The 26499-nt window shown below is 44.7% G+C and overlaps 1 protein-coding gene across 2 annotated transcripts in view; it reads right to left on the bottom strand.

Moving 5' to 3' along the window:
- Positions 1-26499, bottom strand: part of LARGE1 (LARGE xylosyl- and glucuronyltransferase 1) — a 634203-nt gene that overhangs the window by 55183 nt on the left and 552521 nt on the right. For both annotated transcript variants that reach the window (XM_010371404.2, XM_030915190.1), the window contains one exon: positions 7872-8027. In XM_010371404.2, the coding sequence (XP_010369706.1) occupies positions 7872-8027 (156 nt within the window). The remainder of the gene's footprint in view (positions 1-7871; positions 8028-26499) is intronic.

The raw sequence follows: 26499 nt of genomic DNA, 5'->3' as shown, positions 1-26499 counted from the left end.
TACGATACTTAGGGGAGTCCTATGTTTCTAAATAGCAAACTGAATGGAAACTTCCTATGCTATCTTCTGGGCTGTCAGGTACATGGGAGGTGGCAGGATCCTTATTTCCTTATGTTTCATTAAAAAAAAAAAAACAAACAACAAAACACACACTCCAGAGGACAGGGCTCAGATCAGTGGGTTCTTTACAGAGGGGAATATTTCAGCCCAGCATGAGGTAGAACAGTTTAGCATCTGGAGCTTTCCAACAGCAGAGTAAGCTGCCTTGAAAGGTGGTGAGCTCCCTGTCTTTGGGAGGATTCCAGCAGAAGCCAGATGCAAGCCTATTAGGGACACTGTGGAATGATTCTGAATAGATAAAACGGTGGAGAATAGCTCTGATTATCCAACTATGTTCTGGGAGAGTCCCGGGGTTTCTTGGATATTCTTTTATAAATTTAATTTAATTTTAGGGACGGGGTTTCGCTCCATCACAGAGGATGGAATATAACGGATCGATCATAGCTCACTTCAACCTTGAACTTCTGGGCTCAAACAATCCTTGCGCCTCTACCTCCAAAAGTGCTAGGATTACAGGCATGAGCTACTGCACCCTGCCATTTCTTGGATATTCTTGAAGGGCTGGGTTGCTGAGGAAAAGGGAGAGAAATGCTAAGGTACAGAATTCTAACCTCCGTCCCTATTTAAATCAATCAACTAATAATAACCAATGCATACCAAATGCTTACCGCATTACATAAAGAATTTACAAGTTCCAGGGAGAGATGCCCAAACTATGGGAGAGAAGTGCCTGTAGCCAATCAGCTGCTGTCATTCCATAGCACTGGGGGAGCCTGCTCTCTTGCAAATCAAACAGTCTTGTCCTAGAGCAAGTAGCCCAACCAGAGGCTCTGAAATGGGGCTCTGCCCTTCACATCTTACCTCCTTGATGAAGAATTGCATCTCTGACTAGATGGATTTATTTTTATTTTTATTTTGGCAGTAAGGCAAACCAAATGGCCTCTTCTTCTTACCCTGAATTTCTGAATTGATGGGGATACGTGGGATTGTCTGACCTACAGCAAATGTGACACCCCCTCACATTCTTCACAGACAGATTTCTCAGAGACACTACAGGTGCCCTTCTCTGCTAGATCTTTTTACCTGAGTTGCTAATAAAACCCAAAGCCTATTTGTGGAACAGTGGATTATGATCACATGGGCCAGATACTGGGGTCTGTGAAGAAACTCATCCCACGGCACACTGTGTTCCTGGTGCCAAGTGCTTCTTTTTTGGCCATAAATTGTCCACAAAACCCCATGGCAATGGCGCCATGGACCCATTTCTCAAATGGTAAACCCAAGGCTTAGAGCATTTAGGTGACTTCTCTGAGGTCATGTGTCTATTAGATGAGCGATTCAGATTACCAGAGAGCTCACACCCTTATTGTCATTATCAATTTCCCAGTGAAAAAATTAAAATAAAATTCACTTGTGCAGCCCCTTCCTTCCTTCCTTCCTTCCTTCCTTCCTTCCTTCCTTCCTTCCTCTCTCTCTCTCTCTTTCTTTCTTTTTCTTTCTTTCTGTCTCTCCTTCCTTCCTTCCCTCCTTCCTTCCCTCCCTCCCTCCCTCCCTCTTTCTTTCTTTCTCTTTCTCTCTCTCTCTCTCTCTTTCTTTCTTTCTTTCGTTCGTTCGTTCGATGGAATCTTGCTCTTATTGCCCAGGCTGGAGTACAATGCCCAGGCTGGAGTACAATGCCATGATTTCAGCTCACTGCAACCTCTGCCTCCCAGATTCAAGCGATTCTCCTGTCTCAGCTTCCCGGGTAGCTGGGACTACAGGTGCGCGCCAATATGCCCAGTTACTTTTTGTATTTTCAGTAAAGATGGGGTTTTGACATGTTGGCCAGGCTGGTCTCGAACTCCTGAACTCAGGTAATTTGCCTGCCTCAGCTTCCCAAAGTGCTGGGATTACAGGCGTGAGTCATCACGCCCGGCCGGTTCCTCCTACTTTGTATCTCCACAAGCACCGTGTGTTTCCCCTTCCTAACACATGGTTGTCATTTTACACTGAAGCGCATTTGCATGACTCTGTAGCTAATGTCCACATCTCACACTAGGCTATAAGCCACTGAAAATCACTTGCTTTGGGCTGGAAGTGCTTTCGGCCTCCCGAAGTGCTGGGATTACCGGAGTGAGCCACCATGCCCCAGGCGCAACCATTTTTATAGTTCTCACACTGCCTTCATTTGAATCTGAGCTCCCAGCAGGTCCTCGAGTGATCACGCTTGTGTTCGCTCCTGGTCTCCAGTGTTCATGCTGCTCCCTCCCACCCACCAAGTTTACCCTTCAGACTCCTTCACTCCTATTCATCCTTTAAATCTCACCTCCTCCAGGAAGTCTTCCTTGATGCACCTTCTCTCCCTAGTTGTGTAAAATGCCCTTCTCGTGTGCTCTGAAAGTACTACCACTATTCTGGCACTAATCGCACTACTTAATAATGCTCTGCTTGTCTGTATCCCTCACTCAACAGGCACTGCAAGAGCCGAGCTTCAATCTGCAATGCTGCCTGCTGGAACACTAGCCCTGTGTCTGGCAACTAAGTGAATTATCAACTGGGTGGATGATATGGTTTGGCTGTGTCCCCACCCAAATCTCATCTTGAATTGTAGCTCCCATAATTCCTACATGTTGTGGGAGGGACTCAGTGGGAGTTAATTGAAACATGGGGGCAGGCTCCCCTCATACTGTTATCATGGTAGTGTATATGTCTCATAAGATCTGATGGTTTCATAAGGGGAAACCCCTCCCACTTGGTTCTCATCCTCTCTCTTGCCTGCCGCCATGTAAGACGCCCCTTGCTCTTCCGCCATGATTGTGAGGCCTCCCCAGCTGTGTGGAACTGTGAGCCAATTAAACTTCTTTCCTTTATAAATTACCCAGTCTCGGGTATGTCTTTATCAGCAGCATGAAAATGGACTAATCCAGTGGATGAAACGGGTCTAAAGTCACTTAGACACTGCCATCAGAGCCTGCTCCCATCTAGGATCTCAAGTCCAAAGAAGAGGTTCCTGACTTGGTTTCTTTCAGACTCACCACCATCTGTGCACTTATCACAGCTCTAGTGACCTCCTGCTACAGAGCTGGGAGCATCGGCTTTGGGCTGGATCCAAGATCGTACCCTTTTCCTCCAGTTGTGTTTGCAGATAACACTTGACATGCTGCGGAGGACCAGGTGGTAAACTCCCTATAGAGCTGTGGTTCAGGAGTGCAATGTTTACAGACTCTCTCTTTGCCCCAGCTCCAGCTCCAGTCCCTGCCAGCAGAGGAACGGGGCTGGAGCAGGGCACGGGAACCTGCTTGTCTTGATTTATGAGTGCTAGCTGCACCTGCTCCTATGTTCTTAGCACCCACGAAACAATATCTGTTCTCTCCATTCCCACTTCTACTGTCCTAGATCAGAGACCCGCCCATCGTGTTTTTGCCTGGGATGGGGCATGTCCTTTAAGTGGTCCCTCCAGTTTTGTCTTTTTCATTTCATCCTCCACCTGGAGTGATTTTTCTCTAATATAAATCTGCCCATCACTAAAACCCTTTAGGGGCTCCTCACTGCCATGAGGAGAAACTCCAAGCTTCTAAGCATAGCAAGGGTGCCTCCTGGTCAGTTTCGTTCCTAGCCATGCCCCCAACATGCCTGTGCTCTGGAACACAAACTTCCAGCATGTTCTCTTTCAACAGTTCACTTTTTCTTCTGCTCTTCCCTTTACTTGGTGGTACGTCATTCTTTCTTCTTAAATTTGCTTAGTACATTCATCCAATAAAGATTTATTAAGTGCTTATTATGTGCTTGATTCTATCCTGTGCTAGGGCAGAGAACCTCAGAGGTGAATAGCACAAAGTCTTTAAGAGTCTTATGTTTTGGTATTACATTTATGAAAAAACCTAGGAAACAAACGTATGAATCTGGTAATTGTAAACAGGAGTAGATGCTCTGACAAAAAGAAAACGGGCTGGGCACAGTGCCTCATGCCTGTAATCCAAGCACTTTGGGAGGCTGAGGCGGGTGGATCACCTCAGGTCAGGAGTTCCAGACCAGCCTGGCCAACACAGTGAAACCCCGTCTCTACTAAAAATACAAAAAGTTAACTGGACATGGTGGCAGGCACCTCTAATCCCAGCTACCTGGGAGGCTAAGGCAAGGAGAATCACTTAAATTTGGGAGGCGGAGGTTGCAGTGAGCCGAGATAGCGGCACTGCACTCCAGCTCAGGCGACAGTGCGAGATTCTGTTAAAAAAAAAAAAAAAAAAAAGAAAAGAAAAGAAAAGAAAAAAAAAAGTCAGGTGCAGTGGCTCATGCCTGTAATCTCAGCACTTTGGGAGGCTAAGGCAGGTAGATCACGAAGTCGAGAGATCGAGACCATCCTGGCCAACATGGTGAAACCCTGTCTCTACTAAAAATACAAAAATTAGCTGGGCATGGTGGCGTGTGCCTGTAGTCCCGGCTACTTGGGAGGCTGTTGCAGGAGAATTGCTTGAACCCGAGAGGCAGAGGTTGCAGTGAGCCGAGATTGTGCCACTGCACTCCAGCCTGGCAACAGAGCAAGACTCTGTCTCACAAAAAAAAAAAAAAAAAAAAAAAAAATCAAAAAGAAACAGGGCATGTCACAGACAGTGGCTTAATAGGTTACTTTGTGTGCGGGTGGGGGTAGGGGATTGGAAAGTTTCTGTGATGTCACAGCTGAGACATTTAAACACAGAGGGACAGGTGTTCCCGCCAGTGAGAACAGCAAGCACCAAGGCCCTATTGTGAGCCCGGAATGAAGGCACAGAAAGGAGGTGGGTATGGCCCATGCAGAGTGGTCAATGAGAGAGGGGAGACAGACTGGGATGACAGCCATGGTGACTGCTTAGAGCAAGCTGCTCTCTCATTCTTGGGCCTCCTGGGCAGACCTTCCTCTTGGCATCTCTAAGAGTTGTTAAGCGGCAGGCCACTTACATACAGGGCGGGCTCAGTCTCTAAGTTCAACCCCCGTGCTCTACATGGCTCCTGGCAGATGGCTAGCATTCACGCATTCTTCCTGAGCAAATAAGCAAATAAATACGGTCACAGATTCCAAGAAAGACCACTGACGACTTCTTCACCTCGACGATCCCCCCAGGGGAAGGAGATGGTAGGAAAAGCTGGTGAGTCACTTATAAAACGAGTCTCATTTCTTATGACACTGAGCAGCAGCATGGCACGGGAACACACCGATACAGATGATTAACTGACGGCTTCATCCTGCAGGGCTTTTTATGGGAACCTTCTCCACGGAGGGGGAAATAAATGAGGCACGAGAACAGTTTCCATTTAACGTTTGGAAAAATGTGCCGAATGGACCCTGGAATCTTGATGATGACAAATACGGATGTGAGCAAAGAGAACGGAAGGAAAAACCGAAAGAACAGTGTTTGCTGAGCCTCTGAGTGCTTCTCAGAATCTGAGAAAGTTGGAGTGTCTGATGGTTTTCTTTCTTTTATCACCAGATGTGAAGGAGGGCAGATGCCGAGAAGGCCTCTAGGGTGATGGGGAGAAGGGCTGGAGCCAGTGGCGATCCTCTGTGACCTGGGGACCCAATCACCTAGAGTAGGGGTGCACTGTGACCAGCGTCATCCTGATAAAAGACCAGGCGAGTACATGCCTCTGGTCCTTCCATAGGTGCCCTTCCCTGCCATTGGGAGCCTAAAAGAATTCTCACTACATCCAAAATAACTATAAAAACAGCAGCAACAACAACAACAACAACAAATCAAAATTCCAACTCTTAAACCCAACATACAACCTCATACCAATCTGGCTCCTGCCTACCTGAGCCCTCCCTCCCCACCAGCTCCTGGGCACACTGGCCATCCTTCTGTTCCGCACCCCGAACCTGTCCTGCCTCAGGGCCTTTGCACCGGCTACTTCCGCTACCTGGAATGTGCTCCCCTTGCTCTTCTATGGGAGGCTCGTTCATGTCATTTAGGTTTTAGACTCAACGTCACCTCCTCATAGAAATCCTCAAACCAGTGGAGCTGCTCAGCTGCTCACTAATACATTGCTATGTAGCGGTTGCCACTGGCTGATCACTGTTTTCTGAGACTTTAGTTATTAACTGTGTCTCCTCCACCAGAATACAAATATCATGAGATCAGGAACCAAAGTCCTTTTTCACCTATGACTACTCAGTGCACAGAATAAGTAGAAGGTCCTCAGTAAATGTTTGCTGCCTAAATGAATGAACCAGATGCTTCTGTGTCTAATACTAAGGGTCAAGGGAAGAGCAGAGTGCAAATATTTACTAAGCATCTAACACAGGGCCAACACCGAGCTAGGTGCTTTGCATGCAACTTCTCGGCTACTCTCAAAACATACCACATAAGATTTATTTGTTTATTTATTTTGCTGTTGTTGTTGTTGGTTTTTGAGACAGAGTCTCACTCTGTTGCCCAGGCTGGAGTGAAGTGGCATGATCTCGGTTCACTGCAACCTCCGCCTCCGGGGTTCAAGCAATTCTCTTGCCTCAGCCTCCCGAGTAGCTGGGATTATAGGTGCCTGCCACCACGCCTGGCTAATTTTTATATTTTTAGTAGAGATGGGGTTTCACCATGATAGCCAGGCTGGTCTCGAACTCCTGACCTCAGGTGATCCGCCCGCCTTGCCCTCCCAAAGTGCTGAGATTACAGGCATGAGCCACCGCGCCTGGCCTCAGAAAAGTTTTTATTCCCCATTTGACAGCTGAAGAAAACGAAGCACGGAGGTTGAATCACTTATTTGAGATCACACAGGTAGTAACTAGAAGGAATTAAAGTCAAACCCAGGTCAGCCTGATTCCCCATGCCCTGCTTTTTCTGTTAAAGTGCCTCTTCTCTATATCCTAAGAACTCACAAAAAGTCTCAGCGTTGCTCCTTGTTTCCTGTGGGACCATGGGCAACCTGCCTAATCTCTCTGTGCCTCAATTTACTCAACTCTAAAAAGTGGGTTTTGGCTGGGCGCGGTGGCTCACACCTGTAATTCCAGCACTTTGGGAGGCTGAGGCAGGCGGATCACGAGGTCAGGAGATCGAGACCATCCTGGCTAACACGGTGACACCTCGTCTCTGCTAAAGATACAAAAAATTAGCCGGGGGTGGTGGTGCATGCCTGTAATCCCAACTACTTGGGAGGCTGAGGTGGGAGAATCGCTTGAACCTGGGAGGCAGAGGTTGCAGTGAGCCGAGATCACGCCACTGCACTTCAGCCTGGGTGACAGAGTGAAACTCTGTCTAAAAAAAAAAAAAAAAAAAACAACAACAATAAAAAAGTGGGTTTCTATGAACATCAAATGAGATACAACATGAACAAATTGTAAGTGGTGAAGAAACAGAGAAACGGGAATAGCTATAGTAGACTATAGCCATGCTGGTGACTGAGTACCTGCTTAACACTGTCTTCACCCATGCTGACCCCTAAAAGAGCCAGTTACCCGTGAAAAGCTCTTTTTGTGTTTTCCCACGCACTAACTCCACTGAATCCTGGGTCTCCCATGTGGATGTCATGTCCGCAAAAACGCTGGCATTTCCTGGCTACGAGAGACACTTGATTTTTCCTTTCAATGGTGGTTTTGCTTAATCTGTTTCCCCTGCTTGGAAACTCACTTCTGACTTCACCTCGTCTGGATCAAATATACTGTCTGCATCCACAGTGACCAGCATGCGAGGGACCCGCTGATGTACCTGTCTCCCCCACTAGACGGTGGACCCTGGGCACCAATGGCATTGTGTTCATCTAGGTCCTGCCGTGAGCCTGACGTAGACCCTGGCATGGGGGAGGTCCTTGATGATGGACAAGCAGAGAAGCCGCCCCTTCCCTGTCGAGCCTTACGAGCCACTTACGTTTTCACTGTTGACATCAGCCTCACTGGGGCAGCCAAACAGTTCCCGCCTCAGAAGATTGCCGTCATACTCCAGGAAGGTCAGGTAGAGGTTGCGAAAAAACTCCACGTGCTTGTTCTTCACCCGGAGCTTCTTGGGGGAGTTCCAGTGAATGACCTGGCAGGGAGATAAGGAGGTGGTCATGTGCGGCGTGGATGGGGGGGCCCTCACACCTGTAGGAAGCCATGGCTCAGCACTAGGCTAAGCATTATTTGAGGCTCTGTTCGTTCACTCATTCAACATTTTGGCAGAGTGGTTAAGGGTAAGGGCTCTGAGGCCAGGTCACCTGGGATCAAACCCTGACTCTGCTCTAGGTAGTCCTTTAATCTCGCACAAGTGACTGAATCTCTGTGCCTCAGTTTCCTCATCCATGAAATGGAAATAATCTGTGCCAGTTATTACATTGTCATCTCTCAGCCCTAATGCTTAGGACTCTCAGCAGATGCTTAGGACGCGACTCTGCAAACCTTATTTCTGCTCGGCCAACTGCTGCCTGTAGGTGCCGCTCAGAGGGGGCATGACTGGGCCATGTTGCCCAGGCTGGTCTCAAACTCTTGGGCTCAAGTGATCCTCCCACCTTGGCCTCCCAAAGTTCTGGGATTACAGGTGTGAGCCACTATGCCTGGCCTAGAATATTTAAATAGTACTAAAATTTGTTCTAAGAAAGCACCTTAATTTATTATTAATATCTGGTGGCATTCATTGTTAGTATTAAAAATGATTCATTATTACTATAGAATAACCATGATTAGTAAGACATAATTTGTATTAGTTTATTTAATACTTATAACAGGCCTATGGGGTACCACGATTACTAACTCCATTTTACGGATGGGGAAGTAGAGGCAGAAAAACTCTGTAATTTGCCTGTGGTCACAGAAAAGTAGGCTTAGAACCTCTGTAGCCTGATTCCAGAGTCCACCTGCTTAGCCACTCACTGGGCTTGCACTGTGTCTGAGATCAGCACACAGGGACCGAGGAGACTGAGGACTAGGCCAATGAGATGGTCTCTCACAGCTCAGCCACACGAGCTGAACCCTGAATGATGGGTGGAGGCAGAGCGTCCAAGGGGACAGGTGGAGTCCAGATGAGGGAAATCGCACACCATCAAAAACAGCTAAGCCGGGGAAAGACCCCAAGGGGGCTGCACTGTGAGGTGGCCCTGGTCACATATGATCATATTCTCAATGTTCCTTGGCAGACACCAAGGCAAAGCTGAGCCCAGTGCAATGGCATCAATACCTGAGCACAGTCCACAGAGAACCCTCCATGGGACACCTGTCACGGGAAAGGGAAGCCTGTACTGAGGGGCCACTTTTCATGCCCTTGGCTGGGAGCCTTCTCCTGGGGGGCTCACCCATGGGTTGAGCGCTTCACCAGCAATTTTACATTCACTGGCTTCTTTTAGTCCTCACAATGACCCTAGCAAGGCACGCAATCGTAAAGAGGAAGAAACAGTGAAGAAGTGACGTGCCTATGGCCACCTGGCTGGTAAACATGGGAGCTAGGCTTCAAACGTAAGCATGTCTGATTTCCAAGCCCACGTTCTTTCCTCTACACTGTGGAGGACAGAAGTCAAGCTTTTAAAACGTTGTTTCATGCTTTATCTGATTATAGAGGAAACAAAATAGCCTTTCCCTCAATAGCCCCCTACTGCCCTTACTCTCTCCTCCCGTGGCAGTTGAACAGTATATCAAATGTAAGGGACTGTCTTCCACTCTCCCACCAAATTCACATGCTGAAAGTCTAATCGCCAAGATGATGACATTAGGAGGTGGGATCTTCGAGAAGTCATTAGGTCACGAGGGAAGAACCCTCATGAGTGCATTAGTGCCCTTAGAAAAGAGACCCCAAAGTGCTCCCTTGCTTGCTTCCACCATGTGAAGACAGATGGGAAAGGTGCCAGCTATGAACCAGAAAGCATGCCCTCACCAGACACCGAATCTGATCTGCTGGCGCCCTAACCTTGGACTTCCCAGCCTCCAGAACTGAGAAATAAACATCAAGCAGCCAGACTGGACTAAGACACTGAGGGAAGGAACTGGGTGTCCACAGCTCAGTCACTTCCTGCTTCCTCCTTTGGTTGGGTTCTATCTATGAGAGTCTGCAGCAGGGTCCAGAGCCTGCCATCTGAAGGGAGGACTGGAAGACCCAGCTCCCTCTGCCCTCTGTTTTGGGAATGTGCATTAGCAATACCCATGGAAGCTGGCTGGATAAATACTGCTCTAGAAGACCAATTTTCTCTCTCATGGCATAATGAAGGATGGGAAATCTATTTGGTCCAAACCACATCCCCACGACCTCCCATAACTAGCAATGAATGATACAGTAGCCAGAGTTAGAACTGTGGACCTCAGACCAGCTGAGGTCTGAATCCCAGCTATGCTCTTTACTTAGCTGTGTGTGTCCTTGAACAACTGGTTTATCTTCTTGGAACCTGTTTCCTCAAGTGCAAGGAGGGGATCAGCAAGCCTGACAAAGTAGGTAAGAGGGTTAAATAAATGCCTAGCTCCGTGCTTGCATGTCAGAGTGGCTCCATAAGTGTGGGTTTCCTTCCCTCTCAAAGATGGGGCAGGGAAGGAGGAGTTTTGCCCTCCTTTCTCCTTCCTGCCAGCATCAGTCAGGAAGCAAGCACTCAGCATTCAGGAGGGTACAGAGGGCTGGCAGGGATGAAACTATTTGATGAGGCTTACATTTCAGGGACGGATGAGTGTGCAATATGTGGTTTTCTTCTTGTGCCTTTTGAAGGGTAGGAGAGGGAAGACTCTCCCCTGAGAACACATTCGATCTGGGCATAAGAAGATCTTGGGCCATGCATTAAAATAATTGCATGAGGGCTGGTGTCACTCATACCCAGTGGGGATCGTTGTCTTCTCTGAGAATGATTCCGGTGCTTGCCAAGTGCTGAGCCAGCAGGAAAGTTGATGGATGTGGATCTGACTGAGGAAATGTAAGCTTCCTCAACAGGGAGAAACTTAAACTAAGTGAAAAGAAGGGCTGGCCTATGGGCTCACAAACAAACAAAGCTTAATGTATTGTGCACAACTCTGCCAGGTACTTAAGAGACATGGTCTCATTAAATCCTCCAAACAAGCCCATTTGAATCCCACTGTCCACTTTATGGAGATGGTATGTGACTTGCCTGTCTCTCACAGCTGGTAAGTTGCAGAGCTGAGACTGGCAGCCAGCTCTAAAGCCTAAACCTGAGGTTCTTAACTACTATCCTATCTAGTCCTAAAGGGCTGAGCATTTTACAGACGAGGAGAGTGAAATTTACAGAGAAATGAGTCCACTCCACATCACATGGGGAATCTGTGCCAAGTCAGGGTTGGAACTAGGACCCGGGTCTCCTGGTGCCCCACAACACACCCCAAGCCATCTGTTAGCTCATCAAGCCTCATCCTGCTCTGCAGCTGTCTAGTTTGTGTATTCACAAACTAGATCTGGGTTTGTGTATTTACTACAGGCAAGTGCTGGTGTTATATAAGAAGGAACACTGGGGAGTGGATGGTGAGGTCATGGGCAAGCAAAGGGGGTTCTGAAGAGTTCTTTGCAATCCAGCTCCCTCTGACCGGCAAGCCCATTCAGAAGTCTATTAAGGTATATTCAGATTTACATTTTGCTCCTGAGTTTTTAATCATCAGGACACAGAATACTCCATTACCTTGTGCTAGGATCTAAATAAATAATATTTAGTTTGGTGCAAAAAGTACTTGTGGTTTTTGCCATGAAAATAGCAAAAACTGCAATTACTTTTGCACCAACCTAAATACCTATCATGTATCTAATACCCATTATATGCTAGACATTAGGCTGGTGTTTTTTGTTTGTTTGTTGTTTTGGAGACAGGATCTTCCTCTATCACCCAGGCTGGAGTACAGTGGTGCAATCTGGGCTCACAGCAGCCTCAATCTCCCAGACTCAAGTGATCCTTCCTCTTCAGGCTCCTGAGTGGCTGGGACTACAGGCACACACCACCATGCCCAGCTAGTTTTGTTTATTTTTTGTAGAGATGAGGTCTCACTATGTTGCCCAGGCTGGTCTCAAACTCCTAAACCAAAGTGATCCTCCTGCCTCAGCCTCCCAAACTGCTGGGATTACAGCACTTTGAGCCACTGCATCTGGCCAGGCCAGGGTTTTTAATGTATGTGTGTATCCATATACATATATATGAATGTTAAATATACAATACCTATTATTTACTTCTCTACGTTGAATGTGATCATGGGATTAGAGAGGACACAAAACAGCTCTCACCTTTCCCTCCATAGCCCCCTACTGCCCTTACTTTCTCCTGTGGGGGTCGAATAGCTTATCAGATGTAATGGACTGTCTCCCACTCCTCCTCAAAATGTATGAATGTGACCATGAGATCACATTCAATCAAAACGACCTGGTACGGTGGTTTCTATTACTATCTTCATTTTTACAGAGGATGAGTCTGAACCTCAGACTAGCCCAGGGTCACTAAGTGCGTACGTGCTCAAGCTTAATACGAAATCAGATCTGTCTTGCTCAGGATATTAGTCAGGGTTCTCTAGAGGGACAGAACTAATAGGATAGATATATAAAGGAGTTTATTAAGTCTTAACTTACACGATCACAAGGTCCCCCAATAGGTTGTCTGTAAGCTGAGGAGCAAGGAGAGCCAGTCCAAGTCCCAGAACTGAAGAGCTTGGAGTCTGATGTTTGAGGGCAGGAAGCGTCCAGCACGGGAGAAAGATATAGGCTGGGAGGCTAGGCCAATCTCTCCTTTTCACGTTTTTCTGCCTCCTTTATATTTGCTGGCAGTTGATTAGATGGTGCCCACCCGATTAAGGGTGGGTCTGCCTTCCCCAGCCCAGTGACTCAAATGTTAATCTCTTTTGGCAACACCCTCATAGACACACCTGGGATCAATACTCTGTATCCTTCAATCCCATCAAGTTGACACTCAGTATCAATCATCACACTCAGAAATGATTTTCTTTCTTTTATATCTCATGTATTCATTCAACAGATAGTAAGATGAACACTGATTTTGTGCCAGACACTGATCTAGGGGCTGTGAATGCAGAGATACACACAAGAGACCCTAACTCTCTTCCTGAAACTTACAACTTAGAGAGGCAGGTATCATAAAACTGTCCATTTTTAAACTACAAGTATGATAACGTGCATTTAAAGAGGCTGTTGGTGATTCTTCCTGCGTAGGGTCATATTAAGTGGAAAGAAACCAAGACCCAGCATGGGAAAGTGACTTACCCAGAGTCACACGGCAGAGGTAGAGGTAGAGGTAGAGGTAGAGTCCAGCTTCTGTCTACCGGGCCACTGCTCTGTCCACTAAACCACATTTCTCACTCTGGAAATCTGACTTAGGATCTGTGTTGCTGATATTTTTTTTTTTTATCACTGCTTGTTTGACTACTAAGAAATGTCAAGTCCTGGTCCCTTGAAGGAAAGAATCACCCATCATTGCTGGCTTGGGGGCAGCAAGCTGGTGACTACTAAGAAATGTCGTGTCCTGGTCCCCTGAGGGAAAGAATCAGTCATCACTGCTGGCTTGGGGGTAGCAAAAGCTGGTGGTGTAGACATTTATTGACAGGCTTTCACCTCTGGGACAGAGTGACACTGGAGAATGCACCCAAAATAGATTTTTGTGAGGAGCTGATAAGTGCATGTGGATCTACAAGGATTGTGATAAAAATCTACGATACCTTGTTCCACTTTCTGAGGCACGTTATCACTGTAGTAATAATAATAATTATTAGCAGCTAACATATATCCAACACTTACTGTACGCCAGGCACCGTTCTGAGAACTTTGCTTCTAATAGCTCGTTTACTCTTTACACAACTCCATGAGACAAGTGAAGCTCTCACTATGTTACCTGTCAGGTGAGAAAAATTTAGCACGTTGCCTGAATTACAGAGCTAGAAAGTAGGAGAGTCAGGATTTGAACCCAAGCAGATAGAAAAATTAGAAATCTGTGTCCCTTATTTCTCCCGTATCTGTCATCATATTAAATAACTCTGTTTACAGAAATGAACACGAGACTGACAAAAGATGACAGGATCAGAAATGAAACCTACTTTCCCCTTCTAATACCCACCCCTGGGATACTAAGGCCGCAGGGTGATTCAGGATTTCCCAGATACACAGGTGGAGCCTCCAGTCTGGCGGGAAGTAGAGAGAGCGGGGCATGGAGGTTGCATGCCAGGTGGGCTGCAGGAGCTGCCAAGCATCAGAGGCCCCATGGGTGTGATCTGATTGGATCTGAAATGCCTATAAAGGCTGAGTATATGTGCAGACTTGGAGTGAGCCTCTACTGAGCCAGAGAAAATGGACAGAAATTGATTATTGTCCAGGAAACTTAAACATCATCTGGGAAGGCAGCAGAAGTCAATGTGATTAAAGGAGACATGAGAAACTCTATCACCCATCAAAGGCACAGGAAAAAGCAGTTCAAAGGCAGAAACAAGACCTCAGTACAAGGACAAGGCTATGGAAAGAGTTCAGCCAACACTTCTGATGCACTCAGACCCCAGAGGGTTCCTAAAAGTCATTAATGGCGCAAAAGAGCGAAGAAAGAAATCAGAGCCTGTGTGCAAACGCCCAGGTGAATAAGAACATAGATCTTATCTCTTCCAAGTTACTGGGATAACAGGCATTGGAAAATGGGTCTCCATCTCAACACTCCTATCGACCTTCTACGATCCACAGAATAACACCTAGCCTGACAGGTAAGCCTGATGCAAACTGCCTTCCACTTATGATTCCAGCTCTATATCTAGGCTAAAAGCATTCCTGGTATTTCTTAAACGTGTTTCTCATGATGCTGGGTCTTTCCATATGCTCTCCGCCTTGCTAGAATGGCCTTACTTTCTCTCTACAATGCCCTACCTTCTTTTCTTTTCTTCTTTCTGAGACAGAGTCTCGCTCTTGTTGCCCAGGCTGGAGTGCAATGATGCGATCTCAGCTCACTGCAACCTCCACCTCTCAGGTTTAAGCGATTCTCCCGCCTCAGCTTCCCGAGTAGCTGGGACTACAGACATGCACCACCACACCTGGCTAATTTTTGTATTTTTAGTAGAGACGAGGTTTCGCCGTGTTGGCCAGTCTGGTCTCAAACTCCTGACCTCAGGTGATCTGCCCACCTTGGCCTCCCAAAGTGCTGGGATTACAGGCGTGAGCCACCGCGCCTGGCCTCCTACCTTCTTTTCATACCAATGCCAGCTAATCTTTCATGGCTGAGCTCAAATGCACATCTTCTGCAAAGCTTTCCCTGAACACTCACGGTAGAAGGCTGCCTCCTTGCGTGTCTCCCCCTCCACCCCATTCTTCCTAACAGAACACTAATTTTGTTTGTAGGTGCAATGCCCCCCACCCCTGTGAATGGATCATGACCCAAGATTTAAGCCAATCATGATCCAAGTCTCTGATTTCCCAGACTACCTTGCAGCCAAGGGTAGCCACGTGACCTAGGAACGCCTAAAAAGTTGCATAGGGAAGCACCGATTTCCTAATAAAAACGTTCACATATGGCTAGTGTCCTCTTCTCACTTCACTCACCTTTCTATCATAAACAGATGTGATGACTAGAATCATGACAGCCATCCTGTGACCATGACAGGTCAACACATTGCTCTCCTATGAGCCAGTGTCTGTGTTTGCCTACTCTGGAGTTCTTAGGTAAGACAAACCCCCTACTTTATTTTAAGCCACTGCAAATTGGGTTTTCTGATTCACATTGTAAGTATTCCTAATATAACACCCTAGGCAGTTGCTAGGTCCTTCTTCAGTGCTCTGCAGGCTCTTGCAGTTAGCTCTATTAGAGAACTCATTGTATGCTTCTTGTAATTATTTATTTACATGCCCACACCTGGCAGCACTGGGATGTGAATTTCCAGGCTGGCAGGGAATTTGACTTATTATTCTTTTGGAGTGCCACAGTGCCTGGCACGTAGTTAGTATTCAGTAGCTGCCCTTTGGTTCAAGAATGGAAATCATGATGATGACATTCTCAATAATCCTCACATTCTGTCTGTCTATGGTAAATCAATTATAAAAGCTGTACTAATGTGGGCTTTGGGATGGAGAAACATATTCTCCTTTTCTTTGTCTAAGGGACAAACAGCTTGTCATTTTTTCTTGAAGGAGTTTAAGCTCCCGCTGTTATCCCCTTGTTTGGATTTTCAAAGAGAAGGGCAATATTTTCACAAGTCCTTCTCCTTGTCATCTTTGGGATTATGACACATGAGAGAAAAGGAGGAGCAGACAAACCTACAAGCCAGACCCAGCTCCAGCTCTGATATGCACTTAGTTGCTATGTAACTCGCACCTAGTTGCCTAATATCACAGAGATAGCCCCTCATCTGTAGAAGGAGCATAACCACAACTACTTTGCAAAGTTGTGGTCAATATCAGGACTGATGCAGTGATGGAGATAAAGGTATATTGCATGTGTTCATTCAGTTATAAAAGACATCTGGTTTAGACTTCATGAAAGAGTCACCTTGCCAATGAAGAAGGCTGGATGAAAACAGAACCTGTATGGGGGAAGGAGGAGTAAGAAACAAGATTTTAAATAAGGGACTGCAGATTGTCACACAACCTGAGGGGCAAGGATAGGGAAGGTACAGACAACACAGTCCAGAGATGAACCAGGCCAAAGGCAGGTCCTCCTGGCTAGACTTCAAGGAGAGACTCGAACAGGGGACTATTCTGAAACACAGGCACTTTAAGTTGGGTTTAAAGTACTGGGCAGATGGGAGGCGGAGGTTGTGGTGAGCCAAGATTGCACCACTGCACCCCAGCCTGGGCAACAGAGCGAAACTCTGCCCGCCCCCCGCCAACACACACACAAAAGTACTAGGCACAGATCAAGAGGGCAAGGGCAAGGCACTGATCTGGTAAGACTTAGGTTCAAATTGTACCATTGCCTTTTCTGTCACTCCAAACTACCTACTATATTTGAACCTCTATTTTCCAACCTCTTAAAAGAAAATAATAATATCTGCTGCATAGGATCAATGAAACAAAAGCTGTAATGGCATTGTAGTAGGTAATTTTATGTATCAACTTGACTGGATCATGGTGTGCCCTGATATTTGGTGAAACAATTATTCCAGGTGTGTCTGTGAGGGTGTTTGCAGATGAGATTAGCATCTGAATTAGCGGACTCGGCAAAGCAAATGGCTCTTCCCAGTATGGGAAGCCATCGTCCAATCCATTGAAGCCCTGAATAGGACAAAAAGCAGAGGAAGGAGAAAGTTGCTGTTTTTTTTTTTTTTTTTTTTGGCTCACTCTTTGAGCTGGGACATCAGTCTTCTCCTCCTTTCAGACTGGGACCGATATGGTTTGGCTGTGTCCCCACCCAAATCTCATCTTGAACTGTAGCTCCCATAATCTCCAGGTGTTGCGGGAGGGGCCTGGTGGGAGGTAATTTAATCATCGGGGTGGGTTTTTCCTGTGCTGTTCTCATGATTGTGAATAAGTCTCACAAGATCTGATGATTTTATAAATAGCAGTTCCCCTGCACATGCCCTCTTGCCTGCCGCCATGCAAGACATGCCTTTGCTCCTCCTTTGCCTTCTGCCATGATTGTGAGGCCTCCCTAGCTCGGTGCAGCTGTCAGTCCATTAAACTTCTTTTTCTTTATGAATTACCCAGTCTCAGGTATTTCTTCATAGAAGTATGAAGATGGATGAATACAGGGACTTAACCATCAGCTTCCTTGGTTCTCAGGCCTTCAGACTCAGATTGAAATATATCACTGGCTTTCCTGAGAATCCAGCTTGTAGACGGCAGAGAGTGGGCCTTCTCTGCCTCCATGACCCATGAGTCAATTCTCATAATTAGTATCTTCAGATAGATACACATTCTATTTCCTATTGGTTCTGCTTCTCTGGAGAATTTAATGTAGGTGTCCACCATGGAGCCTGCAGCAGATCTGTGCTCAGTGCTTGTGATATGAATCAAGTCTGTGGAATATACATACTCCATTCCCACATGATGCTCTCTCTGAGGAAGGCTCAGCATTAGCTAAAGTGACACTGTCCAACATCCCGGATTGTTGGATCCTTGAACGCAAGAGCTGTGTTCTATCCAACTTTGCAGGCAAAAGGAGGCTTGGCCAATGTTTGTTGACTCGCCGTGGATTGTCAACGATCAGCTTCCCCATGAGCTGCTGAAGCTTCCTTTCCATCCCTCTTCCTTTTCCTTTCCAACTCCTGACAATTATCAGGTACTGCTATTATATAAAAATTAAATAAAAATGGTGCCCTTTACACCAAGACATCTCTTTCAGCCACAAAAGTTTGCCACAGTGCAGTCTGGGGTCCTGGCACTCATAACTCTTCGGCTCCTGTCACACAGATTCCTGTTGCCTTTTGGTTTTTAGTAGTCTTGGCCAAAAAAGAAAAGAAAAATTTCTTCCCAGACAAAAAATACATCATTATCCAGGAAAGGGGAAGAAAAGAGATCCAACTCATTCATGACTTAAGTCTTCTCATGTGGAAAATGTAGACACTTAGGCCAATGCATGAACCCCAGGCCTTGTGTCATATCCTATCATTTCTTGTTCTGTCCTCTGTAACACTTCTTATTTTTCCCTGCCCAAGGAGGTAGAGGCTAAGGAGGGGATAAAAGGACAACAGGAAAATGGAGACTCTTCACAATATTCAGGGCTGGGAAGGTCATGAATCCATGAGACGATTCAGCTGTATTTTCTCTAATGTTCATCATGTTCAATGTGTTGGGTTCCTTTATGCTATAAAATGGGGGTAAAAACCAATTTGAACTGGATTCTGTTACATGCAAAGAATTCCTGATGATGCCTTGATAGCAGGACATGAAGAAAGATGCAAACAGCGTTAAGTGTCCTCAATGACTGCTGCCTTTATGCGACTTCCCTGCAGACAACCCACACAAGACCAGGAGTGATAACCAGCCCGTATTCTTCCTGTCTGTATGGAATTAATTACTAAGACTGTATTCACGTTTTAGCCTCCCCACAGTGTCCTCCTCGGGGGTGTGATTGGAGGACAGGCAGGCTAGAAGGAAGCAGATCCCAATTCTAGAGGTTGGCATGGGATCCTTAGCTGAGGAAATTGACCAAGGTGGGTTGAGGAGCAGCTGGCTTGAGTCCCATGAGATGTTGCCAACTTGGCTGAATTTCAGTAATGTCCTTGGGGGTGAGCACCATAGGATTCGTTGCTTGGAAACCCTGGGAGAGGCAGCTGAGCTTCTTGGTTCCCAGCAGGCACCTTCCATGGGGCCCACTATCGCTCTTTTGTCTACCCTGCATCACCGTCCTTTGCAGAAGTAGACCAGGCCTTCTTCCCATGATTCTAATGGGGTTGTCAGTCATGCCTGACCCGCCAGAAGCACGGACATGGACTCTGACCATTCCTAAGAACACAGAGATGGGCTCTTGCATGGACACCTGTCCCATGAAGGGTCAACAGAGTCCTTTTGAGGAGACATCGAGAGCAAAAGGCCTCTCTCTTCAATCTGGGTCCATGAGTACCAGTAACTCTTCCATTAGCCTTTGCTTTTTTTATGTTTTCATTGCACATTCTGCCTGAAATGACAATTGATCATTTGTTTTCTTGTGTGATAGCTGTATTCCATACTAGAATGTAAGTTCAAGGACAGCAAAGGCCTGGACTGCCTTGTTCATTGTTGTGTAACCAGTGTCTAGGTCATAGCAAGTGTGCAATTAATACCTGTTGAATGACTAAGCTCATAGCAAGTGTGCAATTAATATCTGATCAATGACTAAGCTCTAACTACTGGCTGGAGGCCTCAGGAAGCCACTCTGCCATAAAAGAGAAAAGCAAAGGCAGAGAGGGAGAGGGAGAGGCTGTCATGTGAGCACCCATATCTAGCTGCATCAATGCAGAAGGCATGATACGGTGGCACTGCGCTCTCAAATACTGAGGTGTTCTGGCAAAATCTTCTACCAACCAACCATACTATTACTTATTTTTAGTGTATTTCATTAGCATTATAATTACTAATATGTAATTAAAATAGCGCTCACAAAATGAATGGCTTAAAGAAGAGTCCGGCATTATAACCCAAAGTATAAAATAAATGAGTGTATATAGATATAAATGGTTTTTAAAATAAATAAATATAAATGGAGAAAAAGTGACCAATCTTCAATTTCAGAGAAATTCTAATAATATATGTAGATACTACCACCCCCTTTTTGAGGAGATGCATCTTAATCCCTCCATTTCCAGTGCAGGGTAGATGTAATGACTCACTTCCCAAAAATAGAGTATGAAAGGGAAAATTAGAAACATTTATTTATTTATTTATTTATGTATGTACGTATGTATGTATGTATTGAGATGGAGTAACCCAGGCTGGAGTGCAATGGCGTGATCTTGGCTCACTGTAACCGCTGCCTCCAGGGTTCAAGCGATTCTCCTGTCTCAGCCTCCCGAGTACCTGGCACTACATGCACGCACCACCACACCCAGCTAATTTTTGTATTTTTAGTAGAGACGGGGTTTCACCATGTTGGCCAGGATGGTCTGGATCTCGTGCATTCATGACCTGCCCACTTTGGCCTCCCAAAGTGCTGGGATTACAGGCGTGAGCCCCCGTGCCCAGGCGAAAACTAGTACGTTTATAGTGGAGAAACCTAGCAAACATTGCCTTTACTACATAAGAAGAGCTAACATCCCTAGAGATGCTGTGTGTGGGCATCGTGTGCCTCCTGATACAATGTGAGGAGGAGGGCACTTCACATCCATGATATTCTTTCCAAAAACCGATCACCTCAGTCTAATCGTGAGAAAGTATACTAGACAAACCTACTTAAGGGACATTTTAGAAACTACCTGACCAGTACTCCTCAAAATGATTGAGGTCAGTCAGAAAAACCAGGAAAGACTCTGAAATTATGACAGACCCAAGGAGACTTAAGGAAATAAAGCTTAAATGGAACAATTGAGTGAAAGGCAATGAAAGCTTGAAGTTTAACTTGAAAAGCAATATATTGATGTTGGTTTGTCAGTTTCGATGAAGGTACCACTGTTAGAAGATGCTGGCCAGGCACGGTGGCTCATGGCTCATGGCTCATGCCTATAATCCCGGCACTCTGGAAGGCGGAGGCGGGCAGATCACCTGAGGTCAGGAATTCAAGACCAGCCTGGCCAACATGGCAAAACCCCATTTCTACTAAAAGAAAATACAAAAATTAGTCAGGCATGGTAGTGGGCGCCTGTAATCCCAGCTACTTGGGAGACTGAGGCAGGGACAGAATTGCTTGAACCTGGGAGGTGGAGGTTGCAGTGAGCTGAGATTGTACCACTGCACTCCAGCCTGGGCGACGGAGTGAGACTCCACACTACCCCTCCACCAAAAAAAAAAAAAAAAAAAAAAAAAAAAAAAGGTGTTAACATGAGGGGAAAGTGAAACCAGATGATAGATATATACAAACTCTTTATGCTACCTTTTAAACTTTTGAGTCTAACATCCTTCCAAATAAAAGCTTATAATTAAAAAAGGGAGTTCTACAAAGGAGCTACAGACTGAGAATAGCAATAAGACCAGTTGATGTGAGTAGTAAGAAAACAGCTGAGCTGACACTTCTGTTCCCAGTACAAGCTCTTCCTTAGCTCCATTACAAAGTAGAGAAATGACTCCCTAATTGGATCTGACAAGAAATTGGCAAAAAATTTAAATTCTCAAGACTATTTGAAATATGAACTTACAACCACTATCATTCAGGGAGAACTTCAAACTGTGTATTACTCCTTGAGATATTACTTAATGTTAGTATAAAGATGCGTGATTAGCAAGACATTTAAAAACAAAAGCATTCAGAATATGCAGACGAAGTCTCCGTCATTTCTGGATGATGTTTAAAGTCTTGTGATAGTTGGTCTTAAGCTTGACAATGTTTCACTGAACTCCGTGAAAAGAGGTTAGAAGTCTCTTTAGAGATTTCTTTCATCAGAATAAAGGATAATGAAGTCCAGTAAGGAGAATACTTGCTTTTCTTTCTTTCTTTTTTTTTTTTTTTTGCCTTGGCAAAAATGGCTGTAAAAATATACAAAGATACTATGGTAAGAAAATGAAGTAAGTTCCTTTGTCAGCAAATATTGCAGGAAGAGTCAGAGAAAACTACGCTGAAGGACTGAAGCAACTAGTATTAGATTGAATTACATGGGAGATTTGCTATGGAATTACATTAAAGTACAGAGTACTGTGTGTGGGCTTACGCTATTTGATAGATTCTGTTTAGATAATGAAAGACACAAAGAATGACTTTTTTGTGAGTACTAAAGGCAAGATGTCCTGCAGAGTTATATACTGAGCGGTAAATTCCTACTTTAATGATAACAATATTTTATGAAAAGAGAGTATGTGGAATCATTAGAGGTACGGTGCTTTAACTGGAATAACAAAAGGATTCCGGAGTCAGGTCACAGAGTCAGCACCCTGCAATGCATTCCTTTGACTCCATCATTGCTAAGCAAGCCTGCAACAAAGTACTTGAAGCCGGCAGGCACATGCACTGCTAGATGCCATTGATTTAGGTAATTTTATACAGGCAAGACTAAAAATAGCATTACAATTTTACAGTACTTTCTAATGACATGAGGGGGCAATGAAAATGTGTGTAACACACAGCTTTGCTGGCTAACTCAAAGCAAAGGACATGTAAGAGATGGCACACGTGAAGAAAGGATGGATGCTGGTAGTATTCTATCTTACACTTTTGAAAAAACACACCCACTTTAAATCTGACCCTTCAGTGGAAAGGTGACAGATGAGAAAGTAAATATTGTGCATTCAGACAGAAACTCTGAAACAGGATAGAGCTTTTAGAAAATAAATGTTTGAAATTGTTTCCCTCATTATGGGATTGCGAGGCCAAAAAATGATGTTACCTATCAAAGCCCTCATTTCTATATACTTAGGAAACTTCAAAATAGATTTAACCTTCCAAATGAACTTCCAAATAAAAAAAATTACAGTCTTCACTTAAGGTTGATAGATACTTGGAGGCTGCAGCTTTAAGTGAAATTATATACCCTATAAAGAAATCAATTTACCTTGTTAGTTGATATAAACAAGAGTTAAGTTCTTATGACACATAGTGTGTTGTTTCACTTAAAAGTCACAGTTCCCGTGAACCTGTTGACATTAAAGTGAGGACTTATTGTACAGTGGGTTTTCAATGTGTTATCAAAATGCTAAAGAATATTTAATAAATTATCAAAAGCAAATGATGGTCATCAAGAGAGACTTAAATATAACAGCTGACTGCTACAAATATTTTTGTATGACTTTCAGATTCAACTGAAACAATGAGTATAAAATGTATTAAGCACAGTCAATGATGTACTTTATTTCCATTTGGATCTGTGAATTTTAGGAGGCATCTTTTTTTTTGCAGTCATAGCCATTAAATCCAAGTACTTGTATAACATGCCTTTAAAACTAAGACTACGAACCACTGTGTCATAAAGTACTAAACCAACATTTCAAAAATAATGAAGCACATTCAATAATATTGCTATGTTTAAACATGAATACTTATAGTTTTTCATAAGAGCAAAAGGGTTTATTATTACTAAATTGACTTCAAATTACTCAAACATATCATAAAATGAAACTTTTCTGTTTTATAGTATATTCATGTACCACGATAAAAATATGTTTGCACTGGAATAGGTCAGATAAGAAATATTTTAGTACTGTGACCCACAGAGTCCAAGTTCCTTAGTACACAGCCTGAGCTCTCTGCCTGTTTCCTTGTTATTTCTGGACACCATGATCTTTTAGGCCCCTGTGTTCATTCATACTATCCCTTTTTATGTAGCACCTTCATTTCTGACCTGGATACCTCTAAGCAATATTGCACAGTATTGTTCACAGTATGTAGAAATTAGCAATTGAAACTTCTGTCTCCCCTGTTTGTGAGGCTCTTTCAGGGCAGGAATTATGATGAACTTGTCTCTATATCCTCAACTTCACTAAGTGTCTTCAAACCCTTGCATACCACGGGCACTCAGTACTGGGTAGCTTGCGAGGCTGAAATGCATTTTGCAGCCCTTTCCTCAAGGGCAGTTTGGATCTTCAGATGTATACCTGGATATGCTACCTGCCTGCCCCCTTCGTTATAACCGGAAAATTAAACCTTGGTCTCTTGCTCACCTTGGTTACTCTTCTCTGATCACGGCCAAGCTACGAACCCATGATCCATTCAATTTATGGTCTTTTCCAGAATCTCGAAAGTAGATCTTCTAACTCCTCCTGGACCACCCTTTCTCTGCCTAGCCTGCTGGCTTTCTGAGGCTCGGTGTTAATATCATGCACCTGAGCCTTCTATATGGGAGGCTCTCAGTTAGTGGCTCAATGTCCATGGTCGTCAAATACGGCTTTACAATGATGCTTCCTTTGCTCAAAATTGTGTTCTTCTTAATAGAGCCAGGATTTATGTAAGGAAGAATGGGCTTCTAAGGAACTTGTCCAACCAGGCATTCTATAATCAAAGGGGTCTTTCCTGTGTGTTGATATAAAATAGATGTAGAAAATGCTGGGATTAACAAAATCAATCAGATTTTCTGGCTGCAGGACTTTCTAATACAGTATTTGGTATGTAGTACATAGAACTCCTCTCTCCCCATCCTCCTCTCCAGTTCCCCCATTTTAAAGAGTCCAATTAACAGCTCTTAGAACTGTTTGGACATATACTCTGGAAAAGGCTGTTGTAGGGTAAAATTTCCAGAGACATCACTTTGCTTCTAGGAATCTTGTTGTCGTTTCTAGCAATAACTGCATCGGAAGTTTATCAGCTATGTGTAACAAAGCCAATGAAGGACAACTGAAATCAATAAAACTCAAGAGTTCAGTTCTGAAAATTAACCATGAGCAAAAAATGGATGAGTGCTGGGGGAAGACAACAGACTCAAGCTTAAGTCACCCAAGGTCCTATCTGCTTAGCCTGCCATTCTCCGGCATGATCCAAGGACACATGAGGTGAAGGTCAGGTACTTATCCCAGCTGTGCCACCAACTGGTGTTTAGCCTTAGACAAGTCATTTCCCCTTTGAGTGTCTCTATTTCCCATCTTTGAAATAAGAAAGTTGGCCAGGCGCAGTGGCTCATGCCTGTAATTACAGCACTTTGGGAGGCTGAGGTGGGTGGATTGATTGAAGTCAGGAGTTTGAGACCAGCCTGGCCAACATGGTGAGACCCGTCTCTACTAAAAATACAAAAATTAGCCAGCATGGTGGTGTGTGCCAGTAATCCCAGCTACTCGGGAGGCTGGGGCAGGAGAATTGCTTGAACCCAGGAGGCAGAGGTTGCAGTGAGCAGGGATCATGCCATTGCACTGTGCCTGGGCAATACAGTAAGACTCCATCTCAAAAAGAAAAAAAAAAAAAAAAGGAAAGAAAGAAAGAGAAGAGAAGAGAAAAGAAAAGAAATAAGACAGAACAAAGGAGTAGGAAGAGTGCCTTTTTATGTGTCTGCCCACCAGCCAAATGGAAATTACTTGCAGAGAATGCTTATACCTTGTTGGTGGGAATGCAGATTAGTACCTCTATGGAAAACAGCATGGAGATTTCTCAAAGAACTAAAAACAGAGCTGCCATTCGATCTAACCATCCTACTACTCAGTATCTACCCAAAGGAAAATACATCATTGTATCAAAAAGATAGCTATACTTGTGTGTTTACTGCAGCACTATTCACAATAGCAAAGATGCAGAGTCAGCCTAAGTGTCTATCAATGGATTAATGGAGAAAGAAAATGTGAGGTGTAGGTATACATATATATGAATACTATTCAGCCGTGAAAAAGAATGAAAACATGGATGGGACTGGAGGCCTTATTTTAAGTGAAATAATCAGAAACAGAAAGCCAAATAACCACATGTTCTCATTTTAAGTGGGAGCTAAATAGTGAGGGCACATGGACAAAGAGTGTGGAATAAAAGACACTGGAGACTCTGAAGGGTGGGAGGGTGGGAGAGGGGAGATGGATGAGTAATTACTTAATGGGTACAATGTACATTATTTTGGGTGATGGTTATCCTAAAAGCCCAGACTTCATCACTATGTAATATATCCATGTAACAAAACTACACTTGTACCACTTAAATTTATACAAAACAGAGGCCTGGCACAGTGGCTCATACCTGTAATCCCAGCACTTTGGGAGGCTGAGACAGGCAGATCACCTGAGATTGGGAGTTCAAGAACCAGCAGGACCAACATGGAGAAACCCCATCTCTACTAAAAATACAAAATTAGCCGGGTGTGGTGGCCCATGTCTGTAATCCCAGCTACTCAGGAGGCTGAGGCAGGAGAATCGCTTCAACCAGGGAGGCGGAGGTTGAGGGGAGCCGAGATTGCACCATTGCACTCCAGCCCAGGCAACAAGAGCGAAACACCGTCTCAAAAAAGAAAAAAATATATACACAAAAGAATAATAGGTTCACTAGAATGTCTTAAAGCCTTGTACTATTTTATGTATTGTCCCTTTTAAATCTTTCCATCGCTTCTATAAAGCCATGAGGATGACTTTACAGTCATGAGGAAAAGTTCCTAGCTTTTCAGATGAAAAGACTTGGTTA

The sequence above is a fragment of the Rhinopithecus roxellana genome, chromosome 13, assembly GCF_007565055.1.
Source record: "Rhinopithecus roxellana isolate Shanxi Qingling chromosome 13, ASM756505v1, whole genome shotgun sequence".
Taxonomy (NCBI): Eukaryota; Metazoa; Chordata; class Mammalia; order Primates; family Cercopithecidae; genus Rhinopithecus; species Rhinopithecus roxellana.
This window is presented reverse-complemented; position numbering and strand designations above follow the sequence as displayed.